This window comes from Oncorhynchus keta, chromosome 20, assembly GCF_023373465.1.
Source record: "Oncorhynchus keta strain PuntledgeMale-10-30-2019 chromosome 20, Oket_V2, whole genome shotgun sequence".
Taxonomy (NCBI): domain Eukaryota; kingdom Metazoa; phylum Chordata; class Actinopteri; order Salmoniformes; family Salmonidae; genus Oncorhynchus; species Oncorhynchus keta.
In genome coordinates, this window is record NC_068440.1 from 33,378,165 (window position 1) to 33,398,612 (window position 20,448).

The window sequence follows — 20,448 nt, forward strand, 5'->3', positions numbered from 1 at the left end:
ATGAGTGTTTCACCAATGGTGTGTGGTTTGCCCTGCTTTGCGATCAGGTAAGCAACTTCGTACGATGCTGTGAGGATCGGTTTGTTGATGAGTACAAAGCCGAGAACAGGCAGAGTAGCCTTTTCATCGAATCTGGCTCTCTTCACCTTGAATTCAGCGAGCGTTGTGTTCTTGTATTTTCCATCTCCATGCAGCTTAAGGAAGTGTTCTCTTAGTTTTGCCGGTGCATGCAGTTAGGACACTGACTCCCATCACGTTCCGTTATACATGTGAATGCATATTGTACATATTCGTCCGACCATTTTCTTTTTTTGCTCGACATAGTAAGTATGAAGGGATTAAAATATTAATAAAGAAATCACAAGACGTACCATCACGCCAGTCACAAGTCGACTACTGAGCACACCAAATTCCCTGCAGCACAGATAGGCCAAGCGATGTAGCGTGATCACCTGCAGCCAATGATGGCCAAGCGGGGCGTGTCATCACGAATCATATGAATCGGATGTGTGTCTTGACCTCCGCCGAACCCCTGAGACTGACTCACCGAACCCCTGGGGTTCGATCGAACCCAGGTTAAGAACCACTGGTATAAGTAAAGAGGTGTGAACACTGTGAGCGACAAGAAACATTGAGAGATAAACCCCAGAAAACTAAAGAAGAAAGAAATCAAACATGGCTCCTATACCAATTGTGGGTATATTGTGTCCTTCCTGTCAAGAACACAATGACAAAACCATCGAAGCCATTCTTTGTGACGGCGCTGATTGTTTTAATGGAGTGCTGGATATGAGTAATGGCCATATGGGTTACGTTTTCCAACTGGACGATTCAACTGTGAAGATTTTCACAAACAGCTGCCTCAGCACCCTTTATCAACCAAAAACAGGGAGTTTTCTTGTGTTGCGAACGAGAGAATGGCTTAAGATACGCCTTGCTCTATGTCAGATCGAACAGGCCCTCAGTGGGAGAACCCTCCTGGGGTACGCATTGGAAGAGGAAGTCTGCGGGCAAGATGATTTGAAAGCCATAAGAATCTCTTCAGTGGCATATAGTCCAGAATCCAAAGTCACAATTTTAGGTTTAGGCCGAATTCAATAGTTCAAATGCAACCAAATCAGTTAGTTCGTATGTATTTTCAAAAGCCTGCACGGAGGTCAACTATTTTGTGCCTGTCTTTAGCTTCTTTAGCTTCAGGTGGGGAGATTATCATAAAGTCCTTGACATGATAAAACAACTGAAAAATCTTTTCCAACATCGTGAACATTTACGTCGATGGGCCATTCTATCCTTAAGACCGAACCTGGGCCTAAAGGCAAGAAGGTTGATCTATCCAGGAAAAGAAAACAGACCGAACCTGGGCCTAAAGGCAAGAAGGTGCGTTGCAATTACAATCTAAAGAATGCTTTTTTAAATATCTAACTATGCATCTTCATGTGTATATATTTGGAATGTTTTTTAATAAGGTATTATATAAAAACATATACACTGCTCAAAAAAATAAAGGGAACACTAAAATAACACATCCTAGATCTAAATGAATGAAATATTCTTATTAAATACTTTTTTCTTTACATAGTTGAATGTGCTGACAACAAAATCACACAAAAATTATCAATGGAAATCAAATTTATCAACCCATGGAGGACTAGATTTGGAGTCACACTCAAAATTAAAGTGGAAAACCACACTACAGGCTGATCCAACTTTGATGTAATGTCCTTAAAACAAGTCAAAATGAGGCTCAGTAGTGTTTCTGGCCTCCATGTGCCTGTATGACCTCCCTACAACGCCTGGGCATGCTCCTGATGAGGTGGCGGATGGGCTCCTGAGGGATCTCCTCCCAGACCTGGACTAAAGCATCCGCCAACTCCTGGACAGTCTGTGGTGCAATGTGGCGTTGGTGGATGGAGCGAGACATGATGTCCCAGATGTGCTCAATTGGATTCAGGTCTGGGGAACGGGCGGGCCAGTCCATAGCATCAATGCCTTCCTCTTGCAGGAACTGCTGACACACTCTAGCCACATGAGGTCTAGCATTGTCTTGCATTAGGAGGAACCCAGGGCCAACCGCACCAGCATATGGTCTCACAAGGGGTCTGAGGATCTCATCTCGGTACCTAATGGCAGTCAGGCTACCTCTGGCGAGCACATGGAGGGCTGTGTGGCCCCCCAAAGAAATGCCACCCCATACCATGACTGACCCACCGCCAAACCGGTCATGCTGGTGGATGTTGCAGAACGTTCTCCACGGCGTCTCCAGACTGTGTAATGCGGGTGTTGTGGGTGTGGAGTCAAATGCAGGAGACAGAGTTCAATGCTGTGCGTCTTTTAATAGCACCAACGCACCACAGGGTGCTCACAAAAATTACGTTCCCATCCACAGGGAATCAAAAATGTACAATGGAAAAAATCACGACCAGGCACTAAACACGTACCTCTACAACAGAGCCGAAGGTTACATAGAAATAATCCCGCACAACAACCAGGCGGGCCGGCTGTCTAATAAAGACAAACTAATTAAACATGAACAGGTGCTACCACTAAACATACTACAAGGAGGGGGAGGAAAAACAATCAGTGGCAGCTAATAGGCCGGTGACGACGACCGCCGAGCGCCACCCGCCCGGGAAGGGGAAACACCCTCGGTCGGACTCGTGACACTCGTGTCACGTCTGTCATGTGCTCAGTGTGAACCTGCTTTCATCTGTGAAGAGCACCAGTGGCGAATTTGCCAATCTTGGTGTTCTCTGGCAAATGCCAAACGTCCTGCACGGTGTTGGGCTGTAAGCACAACCCCCACCTGTGGACGTCGGGCCCTCATACCTCCCTCATGGAGTCTGTTTCTGACCGTTTGAGCAGACACATGCACATTTGTGGCCTGCTGGAGGTCATTTTGCAGGGCTCTGGCAGTGCTCCTCCTGCTCCTCCTTGCACAAAGGCGGAGGTAGCGGTCCTGCTGCTGGGTTGTTGCCCTCCTACGGCCTCCTCCACGTCTCCTGATGTACTGGCCTGTCTCCTGGTAGCGCCTCCATGCTCTGGACACTACGCTGACAGACACAGCAAACCTTCTTGCCACAGCTCACACTGATGTTCCATCCTGGATGAGCTGCACTACCTGAGCCACTTGTGTGGGTTGTAGACTCCGTCTCATGCTACCACTAGAGTGATAGCACCGCCAGCATTCAAAAGGGACCAAAACATCAGCCAGGAAGCATAAAAACTGAGAAATGGTCTGTGGTCACCACCTGCAGAACCACTCCTTTATTGGGGGTGTCTTCTTAATTGCCTATAATTTCCACCTGTTGTCAATTCCATTTGCACAACAACATGTGAAATGTATTGTCAATCAGAGTTGCTTCGTAAGTGGACAGTTTGATTTCACAGAAGTGTGATTGACTTGGAGTTACATTGTGTTGTTTAAGTGTTCCCTTTATTTTTTGAATATTGAATGAGAGGAGGGGTTATTGTTAAATGCTTCTTTAAAAAAAAAAGTATTTATATGTTAAACGAGAATGGACTAGGGACCTATATAATAACCCCAAAATGTTATGGATAAAATCATATATATTATATTATATTTTGTGTGTGTTATGTAGTTTGTGGGGAATTGTTCGATATTACATGTTAGATATTCCTGCACTGGAACTCTCTTTCTCTCTCTCTCTCTCTCTCTCTCTCTCTCTCTCTCTCTCTCTCTCTCTCTCTCTCTCTCTCTCTCTCTCTCTCTCTCTCTCATTGTATAACATTTCACACAAATATTTAACAACGTTTCAATGTTTTGTATTGCAACAGGTATGAAACACAATGACATCCAATTTTAGAGAATTATTAATATAATGTGTTACATAGTGTGCATCTGTGATAACTTTGTGTAATAGAGCTCTCTCTCTCTCCTCTCTCTCTCTCTCTCTCTCTCTCTCTCTCTCTCTCTCTCTCTCTCTCTCTCTCTCTCTCTCTCTCTCTCTCTCTGGCTATGAACAAGAATGGACTAGGGACCTATATAATTGCACGCCCAATTTTTCAGTTTTTGATTTGTTAAAAAAGTTTGAAATATCCAATAAATGTCGTTCCACTTCATGATTGTGTCCCACTTGTTGTTGATTCTTCACAAAAAAATACAGTTTTATATCTTTATGTTTGAAGCCTGAAATGTGGCAAAAGGTCGCAAAGTTCAAGGGGGCCGAATACTTTCGCAAGGCACTGTATAGGGGGGAACATGTACATGATATAACACATTCCCCACAGCATCTAACGCTGCATACACTGACACTGACATTGTATTATTTTATGTGACAACAGCACAAGTATGTGTAAACTATACAAATACACATGCTTTACCCTAAACAGATGCATCAAATGTTCAAACCCATTCCACAGTTCAACAACGTCACAACACATCAATCACCTTGACAGCTTTAATGTAAACACAGGCTTTACCCTAAACAGATGCACTATCGGGTTACATAAACACTCACTCGATAGCGTGAGAACTTCTGGACAGGATGTATATATATGGGCATAACCACGTGACCCATAATAAAATACCTCATCAATCACTTTTTGACCCGTGCCGAATACTGTATTCTCTCTGACAATAATAAAAACTTTGCCAGATCACACACTAATTACACTGACACACGACAAACCTAACGCCCCAATTCCATTATGCCGCCAAAGCAGGCTGTCTGGGCATGGTGTAACGGTGGGTGAGTGATGGGTGTGGAGTCAGACGCAGAGAGCAAAAGTAAACGGGAAAATTCCTGGTAGAGTGGGGCCAGTGTAGAGTGCCGGGGGGGGGTGGACCCCTCTCAGATTTGTGAAATGTGGGGTGAGGGAGAGCTTAGTATGCTTCTCTGTGTGTCGAGTAAAGGTGGTGTAGAGTTTTTTCCCCCTATGGTTGCACGTGACATGCTGGTAGAAATGAATTAAAAAAGATTTAAATTTGCCTGCATTAAAGTCCCCCGCCACTAGGAGCGCCGCTTCTGGATGAGCATTTTGTTGTTTGCTTATGGCCTTACACAGCTCATCGGTCTTAGTGCCAGCATCGGTTTGTGGTGGTAAATAGACGGCTACGAATAATATAGATGAAAACCCTCTTGGGAGATAATGTGGTATACAGCTTATCATGAGGTACTCTACCTCAGGCGAGCAATACCTCGTGACTTCTTTAATATTAGCCATTGTGCACCAGCTGTTATTGACAAATAGACAAACACACCCACCCCTCGTCTTACCAGGTATAGCTGTTATGTCCTGCCGATGCACGGAAACACCAGCCAACTCTATATTATCTATGTCTTCGTTCAGCCATGACTCGGTGAAACATAAGATATTACAGTTTTTTATGTCCTGTTGATAGGATAGAACGGAGATGATTCAGTTTATTTCTAGTGATTGCACGTTGGCCAATAGAACGGATTCCAGAGGCGGGTTACCCTCTCGTCGACGAATTCTCACAAGGCACCCCGATCTCCGCACACTGTATTTCCATCTTCATGCGAGTGACGGGGTTTGGGCCTGTTCTCGGGGATGCAGTATATCCTTCTCGTCGGACAAATTCAAGAGAAATTCGGAGTCATCGCTGTTCTGATATCCAGAAGCTCTTTTCAGTCATAAGAGACGGTAGCAGCAACATTATGTACAAAATAAATGTGGGATAAAAATGACAAAATAGAACAGTTGGTTAGGAACCGGTAAAACAACAGCCATCCCCTCCGGCGCCATTATCCAATGGGTCGTGAATGAAACAACCTGGTTCAATTTGGGTCTCGAGGCAAAATCAGTTGAGAACTAGTGTATAAACCAGTTGAGAACCACTCTACTCGTGTTTAAACCAGTTGAGATTTCATGATGGCGCCAGAGGTGATGGCTGCCATCTTATCGGCTCTTAACCAACCAAGCTATTGTTTAATTTTTTTTTGCCTTGTTCGTAACTTGTTTTGTACATAATGTTGCTGCTACCGTCTCTTATGACCGAAAAGAGCTTCCTGACATCAGAACTGCGATTACTCACCTCAGATTAGACAAAGAGTTTTTCTTCAATGAGTCGGACAGGAGGAATATACTACAGACACCCGACCAGGCCCAGATCCCCGTCATTCACTGGAGAAGGAAATTGAGATTTCGCTAAAAGAAATCAGGGTGCCTTGTGAGGATCAGGAGATGAGTGGCTAATCTGCCTTTGCCTTCTGTCCTGCTAGCTAACGTTCAATCTTTGGAAAATAAATGGGACGAACTGTAAGCACGTATATCCTACCAACGGGACATTAAAAACTGTAATATCCTGTGTTTCACTGAGTCGTGGCTGAACGACAACATTGAGAACACACAGCTGGCAGGTTATACACCTTATTGGCATGATAAAGTGTATTACAAGCAGCTTCTGGTAAGACACGAGGAGGGGGGCCTATGCGTATATGTAAACAACAGCTGATGCATGATACCTAAGGAAGTGTCAAGGTTTTGCTTGCCTCTGGTGGAGCATCTCATGACAAGCATGATACCTAGAGAGTTTTCATCTGTATTTTTCCTAGCTGTCTACATATCCCACAGACCGATGCTGGCACTAAGACTGCACTCAATGAGATGTATACCGCCATAAGCAAACAGGGAAACGCTCATCCAGAGGCGGCGCTCCTAGTGGCCGGGGACGTTAATGCAAGGAAACTTAAATCAACCAGAGGTACTCCACACACAAAGCTCTCCCTCACTCTCCATTTGGCAAATCTGACCATAATTCTATCCTCCTGATTCCTGCTTACAAGCACAAATTAAAGCAGGAAGCACCAGTGACTCGGTCAATAAAAAAGTGGTCAGATGAAGCAGATGCTAAGCTACAGGACTATTTTGCTAGCACAGACTGGAATATGTTCCGGGATTCTTCCGATGGCTTTGATGAGTACACCACATCAGTCACTGGCTTCCTCAATAAGTGCATCGAGGACGTCATCCCCACAGTGACCGTACATATATACCCCAAGAAGCCATGGATGCCACAGGCAACATCCGCACTGAGCTAAAGGGTAGAGCTGCCGCTTTCAAGGAGCGGGACTCTAACCCGGAAGCTTATAAGAAATCCCGCTATGCCCTCTGACGAACCATCAAACAAGCAATGCGTCAATACAGGAATAAAATTGAATCGTACTACACCTGCTCTGACGCTCGTAGAATGTGGCAGGGCCTGCAAACTATTACAGACTACAAAGGGAAGCACAGCCGAGAGCTGCTCAGTGACATGAGCCCACCAAACAAGCTAAATAACTTCTATGCTCGCTTTGAGGCAAGAAACACTGAAACATGCATGAGAGCACCAGCTGTTCTGGACGACTGTGTGATCACGATCTCCGCAGCCGATGTGAGTAAGACCTTTCAACAGGTCATCATTCACAAGGTCGCAGGGCCAGATGGATTACCAGGACATGTACTCCGAGCATGCGCCGACCAACTGGCAAGTGTCTTCACTGACATTTTCAACCTCTCCCTGTCTGAGTCTGTAATACCAACATGTTTCAAGCAGTCTACCATTGTCCCTGTGCCCAAGAATACTAAGGTAACCTGCCTAAATGACTACCGACCTGTAGCACTCACGTCGGTAGCCATGAAGTGTTTTGAAAAGCTGGTCATGGCTCACATTAACACCGTTATCCCAGGAAACCTAGACCCACTCCAATTTGCATACCGCACCAGTTGAGAACCTCTGGTCTAGTTTATAAACCAGTTGAGAACCACTGGTCTAGTGTATAAACCAGTTGAGAACCTCTGGTCTAGTGTATAAACCAGTTGAGAACCTCTGGTCTAGTGTATAAAACAGTTGAGAACCTCTGGTCTAGTGTACAAACCAGTTGAGAACCACTGGTCTAGTGTACAAACCAGTTGAGAACCTCTGGTCTAGTGTATAAACCAGTTGAGAACCACTGGTCTAGTGTATAAACCAGTTGAGAACCTCTGGTCTAGTGTATAAACCAGTTGAGAACTACTGGTCTAGTGTATAAACCAGTTGAGAACCTCTGGTCTAGTGTACAAACCAGTTGAGAACCTCTGGTCTAGTGTATAAACCAGTTGAGAACCTCTGGTCTAGTGTATAAACCAGTTGAGAACTACTGGTCTAGTGTACAAACCAGTTGAGAACCACTGGTCTAGTATATAAACCAGTTGAGAACCTCTGGTCTAGTGTATAAACCAGTTGAGAACCTCTGGTCTAGTGTATAAACCAGTTGAGAACCACTGGTCTAGTGTATAAACCAGTTGAGAACCTCTGGTCTAGTGTATACAAACCAGTTGAGAACCTCTGGTCTAGTGTATAAACCAGTTGAGAACCACTGGTCTAGTGTATAAACCAGTTGAGAACCTCTGGTCTAGTGTACAAACCAGTTGAGAACCTCTGGTCTAGTGTATAAACCAGTTGAGAACCTCTGGTCTAGTGTACAAACCAGTTGAGAACCTCTGGTCTAGTGTATAAACCAGTTGAGAACCACTGGTCTAGTGTATAAACCAGTTGAGAACCTCTGGTCTAGTGTATAAACCAGTTGAGAACTACTGGTCTAGTGTACAAACCAGTTGAGAACCACTGGTCTAGTATATAAACCAGTTGAGAACCTCTGGTCTAGTGTATAAACCAGTTGAGAACCACTGGTCTAGTGTATAAAACAGTTGAGAACCTCTGGTCTAGTGTACAAACCAGTTGAGAACCTCTGGTCTAGTGTATAAACCAGTTGAGAACCACTGGTCTAGTGTATAAACCAGTTGAGAACCTCTGGTCTAATGTATAAACCAGTTGAGAACTACTGGTCTAGTGTACAAACCAGTTGAGAACCACTGGTCTAGTATATAAACCAGTTGAGAACCTCTGGTCTAGTGTATAAACCAGTTGAGAACCACTGGTCTAGTGTATAAACCAGTTGAGAACCTCTGGTCTAGTGTATAAACCAGTTGAGAACCTCTGGTCTAGTGTATAAACCAGTTGAGAACCTCTGGTCTAGTGTATAAACCAGTTGAGAACCTCTGGTCTAGTGTATAAACCAGTTGAGAACCTCTGGTCTAGTGTATAAACCAGTTGAGAACCTCTGGTCTAGTGTATAAACCAGTTGAGAACCTCTGGTCTAGTGTATAAACCAGTTGAGAACCACTGGTCTAGTGTATAAACCAAGGCACTGTCGTAGGACAGTAAACATTATGGCTATGAAACAGGACAGTAAACATTATGGCTATGAAACAGGACAGTAAACATTATGGCTATGAAACAGGACTGTAAACATTATGGCTATGAAACAGGACTGTAAACATTATGGCTATGAAACAGGACTGTAAACATTATGACTATGAAACAGGACAGTAAACATTATGACTATGAAACAGGACTGTAAACATTATGGCTATGAAACATTATGGCTATGAAACAGGACGGTAAACATTATGGCTATGAAACAGGACTGTAAACATTATGGCTATGAAACAGGACGGTAAACATTATGGCTATGAAACAGGACTGTAAACATTATGGCTATGAAACAGGTCAGTAAACATTATGGCTATGAAACAGGACTGTAAACATTGAGAATGACTATGAAACAGGACTGTAAACATTATGGCTATGAAACAGGACAGTAAACATTATGGCTATGAAACAGGACTGTAAACATTATGGCTATGAAACAGGACTGTAAACATTATGGCTATGAAACAGGACGGTAAACATTATGGCTATGAAACAGGACTGTAAACATTATGGCTATGAAACAGGACAGTAAACATTATGGCTATGAAACAGGACTGTAAACGTTATGGCTATGAAACAGGACAGTAAACATTATGGCTATGAAACAGGACAGTAAACATTATGGCTATGAAACAGGACTGTAAACATTATGACTATGAAACAGGACTGTAAACATTATGGCTATGAAACAGGACAGTAAACATTATGGCTATGAAACAGGACTGTAAACATTATGGCTATGAAACAGGACTGTAAACATTATGACTATGAAACAGGACAGTAAACATTATGGCTATGAAACAGGACTGTAAACATTATGGCTATGAAACAGGACTGTAAACATTATGGCTTTGAAACAGGACTGTAAATATTATGGCTATGAAACAGGACAGTAAACATTATGGCTATGAAACAGGACTGTAAACATTATGGCTATGAAACAGGACTGTAAACATTATGGCTATGAAACAGGACTGTAAACATTATGGCTATGAAACAGGACAGTAAACATTATGGCTATGAAACAGGACAGTAAACATTATGGCTATGAAACAGGACTGTAAACATTATGGCTATGAAACAGGACTGTAAACATTATGACTATGAAACAGGACTGTAAACATTATGGCTATGAAACAGGACTGTAAACATTATGGCTATGAAACAGGACTGTAAACATTATGGCTATGAAACAGGACTGTAAACATTATGACTATTAAACAGGACTGTAAACATTATGGCTATGAAACAGGACAGTAAACATTATGGCTATGAAACAGGACTGTAAACATTATGGCTATGAAACAGGACTGTAAACATTATGGCTATGAAACAGGACTGTAAACATTATGGCTATGAAACAGGACTGTAAACATTATGGCTATGAAACAGGACTGTAAACATTATGACTATGAAACAGGACTGTAAACATTATGGCTATGAAACAGGACTGTAAACATTATGGCTATGAAACAGGACAGTAAACATTATGGCTATGAAACAGGACTGTAAACATTATGGCCATGAAACAGGACTGTAAACATTATGGCTATGAAACAGGACTGTAAACATTATGGCTATGAAACAGGACTGTAAACATTATGACTATGAAACAGGACTGTAAACATTATGGCTATGAAACAGGACTGTAAACATTATGGCTATGAAACAGGACTGTAAACATTATGGCTATGAAACAGGACTGTAAACATTATGGCTATGAAACAGGACTGTAAACATTATGGCTATGAAACAGGACTGTAAACATTATGGCTTTGAAACAGGACTGTAAATATTATGGCTATGAAACAGGACTGTAAACATTATGGCTATGAAACAGGACTGTAAACATTATGGCTATGAAACAGGACTGTAAACATTATGGCTATGAAACAGGACTGTAAACATTATGGCTATGAAACAGGACTGTAAACATTATGGCTATGAAACAGGACAGTAAACATTATGGCTATGAAACAGGACTGTAAACATTATGGCTATGAAACAGGACTGTAAACATTATGGCTATGAAACAGGACTGTAAACATTATGGCTATGAAACAGGACTGTAAACATTATGGCTATGAAACAGGACTGTAAACATTATGGCTATGAAACAGGACTGTAAACATTATGGCTATGAAACAGGACTGTAAACATTATGGCTATGAAACAGGACTGTAAACATTATGGCTATGAAACAGGACTGTAAACATTATGGCTATGAAACAGGACTGTAAACATTATGGCTATGAAACAGGACTGTAAACATTATGGCTATGAAACAGGACAGTAAACATTATGGCTATGAAACAGGACTGTAAACATTATGGCTATGAAACAGGACAGTAAACATTATGGCTATGAAACAGGACTGTAAACATTATGGCTATGAAACAGGACTGTAAACATTATGGCTATGAAACAGGACTGTAAACATTATGGCTATGAAACAGGACTGTAAACATTATGGCTATGAAAAACAGGACAGTAAACATTATGGCTATGAAACAGGACTGTAAACATTATGACTATTAAACAGGACTGTAAACATTATGGCTATGAAACAGGACAGTAAACATTATGGCTATGAAACAGGACTGTAAACATTATGGACTATGAAACAGGACTGTAAACATTATGGCTATGAAACAGGACTGTAAACATTATGGCTATGAAACAGGACTGTAAACATTATGGCTATGAAACAGGACAGTAAACATTATGACTATGAAACAGGACTGTAAACATTATGGCTATGAAACAGGACAGTAAACATTATGGCTATGAAACAGGACTGTAAACATTATGGCTATGAAACAGGACTGTAAACATTATGGCCATGAAACAGGACTGTAAACATTATGGCTATGAAACAGGACTGTAAACATTATGGCTATGAAACAGGACAGTAAACATTATGGCTATGAAACAGGACAGTAAACATTATGGCTATGAAACAGGACAGTAAACATTATGGCTATGAAACAGGACTGTAAACATTATGGCTATGAAACAGGACTGTAAACATTATGGCTATGAAACAGGACTGTAAACATTATGACTATGAAACAGGACAGTAAACATTATGACTATGAAACAGGACTGTAAACATTATGGCTATGAAACAGGACGGTAAACATTATGGCTATGAAACAGGACTGTAAACATTATGGCTATGAAACAGGACGGTAAACATTATGGCTATGAAACAGGACTGTAAACATTATGGCTATGAAACAGGTCAGTAAACATTATGGCTATGAAACAGGACTGTAAACATTATGACTATGAAACAGGACTGTAAACATTATGGCTATGAAACAGGACAGTAAACATTATGGCTATGAAACAGGACTGTAAACATTATGGCTATGAAACAGGACTGTAAACATTATGGCTATGAAACAGGACTGTAAACATTATGGCTATGAAACAGGACTGTAAACATTATGGCTATGAAACAGGACAGTAAACATTATGGCTATGAAACAGGACTGTAAACATTATGGCTATGAAACAGGACTGTAAACATTATGGCTATGAAACAGGACAGTAAACATTATGGCTATGAAACAGGACTGTAAACATTATGACTATGAAACAGGACTGTAAATATTATGGCTATGAAACAGGACAGTAAACATTATGGCTATGAAACAGGACTGTAAACATTATGGCTATGAAACAGGACTGTAAACATTATGGCTATGAAACAGGACTGTAAACATTATGGCTATGAAACAGGACTGTAAACATTATGGCTATGAAACAGGACTGTAAACATTATGGCTATGAAACAGGACTGTAAATATTATGGCTATGAAACAGGACAGTAAACATTATGGCTATGAAACAGGACTGTAAACATTATGGCTATGAAACAGGACTGTAAACATTATGGCTATGAAACAGGACTGTAAACATTATGGCTATGAAACAGGACAGTAAACATTATGGCTATGAAACAGGACTGTAAACATTATGGCTATGAAACAGGACTGTAAACATTATGGCCATGAAACAGGACTGTAAACATTATGGCTATGAAACAGGACAGTAAACATTATGGCTATGAAACAGGACTGTAAACATTATGGCTATGAAACAGGACTGTAAACATTATGGCTATGAAACAGGACTGTAAACATTATGGCTATGAAACAGGACTGTAAACATTATGGCTATGAAACAGGACAGTAAACATTATGGCTATGAAACAGGACTGTAAACATTATGGCTATGAAACAGGACTGTAAACATTATGGCTATGAAACAGGACTGTAAACATTATGGCTATGAAACAGGACTGTAAACATTATGGCTATGAAACAGGACAGTAAACATTATGGCTATGAAACAGGACTGTAAACATTATGGCTATGAAACAGGACTGTAAACATTATGGCTATGAAACAGGACTGTAAACATTATGGCTATGAAACAGGACTGTAAACATTATGGCTATGAAACAGGACTGTAAACATTATGGCCATGAAACAGGACTGTAAACATTATGGCTATGAAACAGGACTGTAAACATTATGACTATGAAACAGGACTGTAAACATTATGGCTATGAAACAGGACTGTAAACATTATGGCTATGAAACAGGACTGTAAACATTATGGCTATGAAACAGGACTGTAAACATTATGGCTATGAAACAGGACTGTAAACATTATGGCTATGAAACAGGACTGTAAACATTATGGCTTTGAAACAGGACTGTAAACATTATGGCTATGAAACAGGACTGTAAACATTATGGCTATGAAACAGGACTGTAAACATTATGGCTATGAAACAGGACTGTAAACATTATGGCTATGAAACAGGACTGTAAACATTATGGCTATGAAACAGGACTGTAAACATTATGGCTATGAAACAGGACAGTAAACATTATGGCTATGAAACAGGACTGTAAACATTATGGCTATGAAACAGGACTGTAAACATTATGGCTTTGAAACAGGACTGTAAATATTATGGCTATGAAACAGGACAGTAAACATTATGGCTATGAAACAGGACTGTAAACATTATGGCTATGAAACAGGACTGTAAACATTATGGCTATGAAACAGGACTGTAAACATTATGGCTATGAAACAGGACTGTAAACATTATGGCTATGAAACAGGACTGTAAACATTATGGCTATGAAACAGGACTGTAAACATTATGGCTATGAAACAGGACTGTAAACATTATGGCTATGAAACAGGACAGTAAACATTATGGCTATGAAACAGGACAGTAAACATTATGGCTATGAAACAGGACAGTAAACATTATGACTATGAAACAGGACTGTAAACATTATGGCTATGAAACAGGACTGTAAACATTATGGCTATGAAACAGGACAGTAGACATTATGGCTATGAAACAGGACTGTAAACATTATGGCTATGAAACAGGACAGTAAACATTATGGCTATGAAACAGGACTGTAAACATTATGACTATTAAACAGGACTGTAAACATTATGGCTATGAAACAGGACAGTAAACATTATGGCTATGAAACAGGACTGTAAACATTATGACTATGAAACAGGACTGTAAACATTATGGCTATGAAACAGGACTGTAAACATTATGGCTATGAAACAGGACTGTAAACATTATGGCTATGAAACAGGACAGTAAACATTATGACTATGAAACAGGACTGTAAACATTATGGCTATGAAACAGGACAGTAAACATTATGGCTATGAAACAGGACTGTAAACATTATGGCCATGAAACAGGACTGTAAACATTATGGCCATGAAACAGGACTGTAAACATTATGGCTATGAAACAGGACTGTAAACATTATGACTATGAAACAGGACTGTAAACATTATGGCTATGAAACAGGACTGTAAACATTATGGCCATGAAACAGGATTGTAAACATTATGGCTATGAAACAGGACAGTAAACATTATGGCTATGAAACAGGACTGTAAACATTATGGCTATGAAACAGGACTGTAAACATTATGGCTTTGAAACAGGACTGTAAATATTATGGCTATGAAACAGGACAGTAAACATTATGGCTATGAAACAGGACTGTAAACATTATGGCTATGAAACAGGACTGTAAACATTATGGCTATGAAACAGGACAGTAAACATTATGGCTATGAAACAGGACAGTAAACATTATGGCTATGAAACAGGACTGTAAACATTATGGCTATGAAACAGGACTGTAAACATTATGATTATGAAACAGGACTGTAAACATTATGGCTATGAAACAGGACAGTAAACATTATGGCTATGAAACAGGACTGTAAACATTATGGCTATGAAATAGGACTGTAAACATTATGGCCATGAAACAGGACTGTAAACATTATGACTATGAAACAGGACAGTAAACATTATGGCTATGAAACAGGACTGTAAACATTATGGCTATGAAACAGGACTGTAAACATTATGGCTATGAAACAGGACTGTAAACATTATGACTATTAAACAGGACTGTAAACATTATGGCTATGAAACAGGACAGTAAACATTATGGCTATGAAACAGGACTGTAAACATTATGACTATGAAACAGGACTGTAAACATTATGGCTATGAAACAGGACTGTAAACATTATGGCTATGAAACAGGACTGTAAACATTATGGCTATGAAACAGGACAGTAAACATTATGACTATGAAACAGGACTGTAAACATTATGGCTATGAAACAGGACTGTAAACATTATGGCTATGAAACAGGACAGTAAACATTATGGCTATGAAACAGGACTGTAAACATTATGGCCATGAAACAGGACTGTAAACATTATGGCCATGAAACAGGACTGTAAACATTATGGCTATGAAACAGGACTGTAAACATTATGACTATGAAACAGGACTGTAAACATTATGGCTATGAAACAGGACTGTAAACATTATGGCCATGAAACAGGATTGTAAACATTATGGCTATGAAACAGGACAGTAAACATTATGGCTATGAAACAGGACTGTAAACATTATGGCTATGAAACAGGACTGTAAACATTATGGCTTTGAAACAGGACTGTAAATATTATGGCTATGAAACAGGACAGTAAACATTATGGCTATGAAACAGGACTGTAAACATTATGGCTATGAAACAGGACTGTAAACATTATGGCTATGAAACAGGACTGTAAACATTATGGCCATGAAACAGGATTGTAAACATTATGGCTATGAAACAGGACAGTAAACATTATGGCTATGAAACAGGACTGTAAACATTATGGCTATGAAACAGGACTGTAAACATTATGGCTTTGAAACAGGACTGTAAATATTATGGCTATGAAACAGGACAGTAAACATTATGGCTATGAAACAGGACTGTAAACATTATGGCTATGAAACAGGACTGTAAACATTATGGCCATGAAACAGGACTGTAAACATTATGACTATGAAACAGGACTGTAAATATTATGGCTATGAAACAGGACAGTAAACATTATGGCTATGAAACAGGACTGTAAACATTATGGCTATGAAACAGGACTGTAAACATTATGGCTATGAAACAGGACAGTAAACATTATGGCTATGAAACAGGACAGTAAACATTATGGCTATGAAACAGGACTGTAAACATTATGGCTATGAAACAGGACTGTAAACATTATGATTATGAAACAGGACTGTAAACATTATGGCTATGAAACAGGACAGTAAACATTATGGCTATGAAACAGGACTGTAAACATTATGGCTATGAAATAGGACTGTAAACATTATGGCCATGAAACAGGACTGTAAATATTATGGCTATGAAACAGGAGAGGGATCTTCCTCTCTCTTTTCTATTAAACTAAACTTTGCAGCCACCGGTGCTTCTTTCATTAATAACGGCAGAGAAACGGGGGAAAACCTTTCGCTTCTCTCATTCTCTATGATTAACCACCAGGATGTTGTTTTTACCTGGTCAGACCAGGACGAGTACAAGGTGTCCTGGGAGTGAGACGGATGGTTTTGAAGCACATAGCATTTAATAAGTCACTGTCAATAGGACACTGCTTAATGTATGCCAGACAGAAAGCCAAAAGAGGGGAGAAATAACCCAGTTTGCAATCCAAATGGTTCACTATTTCCTTTAAAATGCACTACTTTTGACCAGGGCCCATAGGGTCATAGTCGAAAATAGTGCACTACATCGGGAATAGTGTGCCATTTGGAACGGAGATCAGAATTCTCATCTTTCATCTCTCTAAGTGCCTTGCAGTACTAAGTGTCTGAATCTCGTCATATTGTATTGGTGATATTTTTGTATTACCTAAACCTTAATCAGGTTTAAAGTCTGTAATGTACGGTATATTCTAATGACGTGCGTTGTTGAGAAGACTAAGCCCTTGAGCTTGAAATGTTTATAGAGATTCTAATTCATATATCCATGTAGTGTGTGTTTTCACTCCGGTTGGTTTTAGCCGGTTTACACATTTGCATAGAAGGTAGGCAAACTCCTTGGGTCAGTCCAGTTGGAGTGTAAACAGTCTGTTAAACTTGAAATTACAGTCTGTCCCAACACCAACACAAGGCATGACTTAGAGCATGTCATCATGAGGCAACTTCAAAACTTTGTGACAACATCAAAATCAGAATCAATCTATGAATGACCATTTTAGACATGGCCACATTTGTATTTTCTAGTCGCCAGTTCATCTTCTGGAAATCATTCATTTTTTTGTCATCACTTTTTTTGTTGTTGCAGAAAATGGAAGACATCCCTCTCCGCTTTCCAACACATTTTTCTGTAAATCATACATTTTTGGCGAAAGATGAAAATATTATAAATCTGTGGAGAGGAGTCTCTGTTGGTTGTTGGGGTCAAACCTTTCTCAGACAATGGACAGACTACCAAAAGAAAGAGAGACATGGGCCAATCGTGCAGAGTTCATCCTTTCTTCAGTAGGCTATGCAGTCGGAATTGGAAATGTGTGGCGCTTTCCATACGTCTGCTTCAACAATGGCGGAGGTAAGTTCATGGAAAATGATGTTTTGGAGTACAACATTACCCTGCGAGCTCTTATAATAGTTTTAATACACTATTAATAGATGACATGTTTTACCATTGATTTCTACATGTAATGACCATCTCCTCTAATCAGGTGCATTCCTCATTCCCTATCTCACCATGATGTGTCTGTGTGCCATCCCGCTGGTGTTCATGGAGTTTACAGTGGGGCAGTACACAAAAAGAGGACCTGTTGAGGCATTCATCGACATCTGTCCTCTAATGAAAGGTCATACATTACAAGATATAATTGACCAGTATTATGAAGTCAGTTTTATATCAAGAGAGACCACAAGCAACAGAATACTAGAGCCTGTATCATTTTTTATTTTTTTTTACCTTTAACCTATGCTATGTTTTTTCCATGTTTGTTGTTGTTGGTCTCCAGGTGTGGGTGTGGCTATGGTGATGCTGTCCTTCATTGTGGCCTCCTACAACAACACAGTCCTGACCTGGGTTCTGTACTACCTCTTCCACTCCTTCACAGCCCCGTTGCCATGGCAGCTCTGTAATGCCACCTGGAACATTCCAGAGAACTGTTCCAGCTTCATGGAAAACACCACCACACACCTGCAGTCCGCCACTAAACAATTCTTTGAGTAGGTTTTACATTACAGTAACGTTTTAACCGTTCTCATTCAATGTCACTTCAAGCTGTGATGTTGGTTTAATCAAATTCACAGCACACTAGTTGTTTTTATTCACCAAGAATGTAGCATCATTACACTTAAAGACTATCGTGTGTTTAGCCATAGGCTCCTGGAAATTACTGAGGGGATTGAGACTGTGGGCCACCTGCGATGGGAGCTGGTTGGAATTCTCCTGCTGATCTGGGCCATCCTATTCGTCTGTGTCTTCAAGGGGATCAGATCCACTGGCAAAGTTGTCCATCCCTCCTGACCATTGTTACATTGGATACCCAACAGAGCACTTCATCAAAGTGATTCTGCTCTACTAATGATGAGTGTCGGGGAGAACTGTTGTGGTGTGACACTCGAATCACTCCACACACTCAACATGTGTTTGTGTATGTGTGTGTGTGTGTGTGCATGTGTGTGTATGTGTGTGTGCGTGTGTGTGTGTGTGTGTGTACCATCCACAGGTGGTGTACTTCACAGCACTGTTTCCATATGTGGTCCTTCTGGCTCTTCTGTTCAACAATATCCGACTACCAGGGGCCCTGGATGGCATCCTGTTCTTCCTGACACCCAAATGGAACAAACTGGGAGAGATACACGTGAGTGGGTCAAAGCACTTATAAACTTTGACTTGACTTCGACTTGAAGAAGTGACTTCGACTTGAAGAAGTGATCTTATTCATGAATTATTGACATAGACACGTTGTTATACTCATTGTGATGGTCTTGGTTAGGTTCCCCTACACTGATTTTCTTAGTCAGTTTGCAGGTCTTGCTCCCATAAAATAATTACTTTGCCAGTCTATAACACTGTACTTACCCATGTTTGAGCCATTATGTGGGAAGTGTTAGAGGACAGTTTGACCTCAGGAATGCCCGCTCATTGTTTCATGCTTCCAGGCAGTGGGGTTTTTATTTGTCTAGAGAAAACAATGTTTAACCAGCTCCTGTTGTAAAAAAGTAACTGTCAAGCGGTTGCTTCTGTTATACTGTTGTTACAACTAGCTCCTGGGGCACTGCACTGGGGCTGGCCCATTGCTTCCCATGTGTGTGTGTCTCAGGGGGCATAAGCATAAAGACAAATGTCCATTCTCTGCAAGTTAATGGACAATAAGGTGATCTTTTTCACAGGTATGGATTGATGCTACTGCTCAGATCTTCTACTCAATAGGCATTGGATTTGGCTGCTTACTGTCTATGGCCAGCCACAACAAGGTCAACAATAACATCCTCAGGTAGTCTGCAGAAAGGTTTTTGTTTTGTTTACGTGTGACATTTTGCACTTTGTAATTTTGTAATCACTTTATACTTCATAATCATAAACAATGAACTCATCATTATCTTTTGTGTTCGGCAGGGATGCAATGATTGTCACTTTGGCGAACTCTGCCACCAGTATTTTTGCTGGCTTCGTCATGTTCTCTGGCATCGGCTACATGGCACATGTGCGCCACCTCCAAGTGGAGCAACTGGCTGTTGAAGGTACTGTTCAGGAGGACTTAGCTCTGGTCCAGGGCATTACTGGCTGTTGAAGGTACTGTTCAGGAGGACTTA

At 40.6% G+C, this 20,448-nt stretch overlaps 1 protein-coding gene across 1 annotated transcript in view; it reads left to right on the forward strand.

Annotated features, from left to right (window-relative positions):
* The window catches only part of LOC118373874 (sodium- and chloride-dependent betaine transporter-like), a 47,897-nt gene that overhangs the window by 12,216 nt on the left and 15,233 nt on the right, over nucleotides 1-20,448 (forward strand). Inside the window, exons 2-8 of the mRNA XM_052472714.1 lie at nucleotides 17,954-18,217; nucleotides 18,351-18,485; nucleotides 18,645-18,855; nucleotides 19,006-19,138; nucleotides 19,359-19,493; nucleotides 20,026-20,129; nucleotides 20,252-20,376. Coding sequence (XP_052328674.1) covers nucleotides 18,088-18,217; nucleotides 18,351-18,485; nucleotides 18,645-18,855; nucleotides 19,006-19,138; nucleotides 19,359-19,493; nucleotides 20,026-20,129; nucleotides 20,252-20,376 — 973 coding nt within the window. The 5' untranslated portion in view covers nucleotides 17,954-18,087. The remainder of the gene's footprint in view (nucleotides 1-17,953; nucleotides 18,218-18,350; nucleotides 18,486-18,644; nucleotides 18,856-19,005; nucleotides 19,139-19,358; nucleotides 19,494-20,025; nucleotides 20,130-20,251; nucleotides 20,377-20,448) is intronic.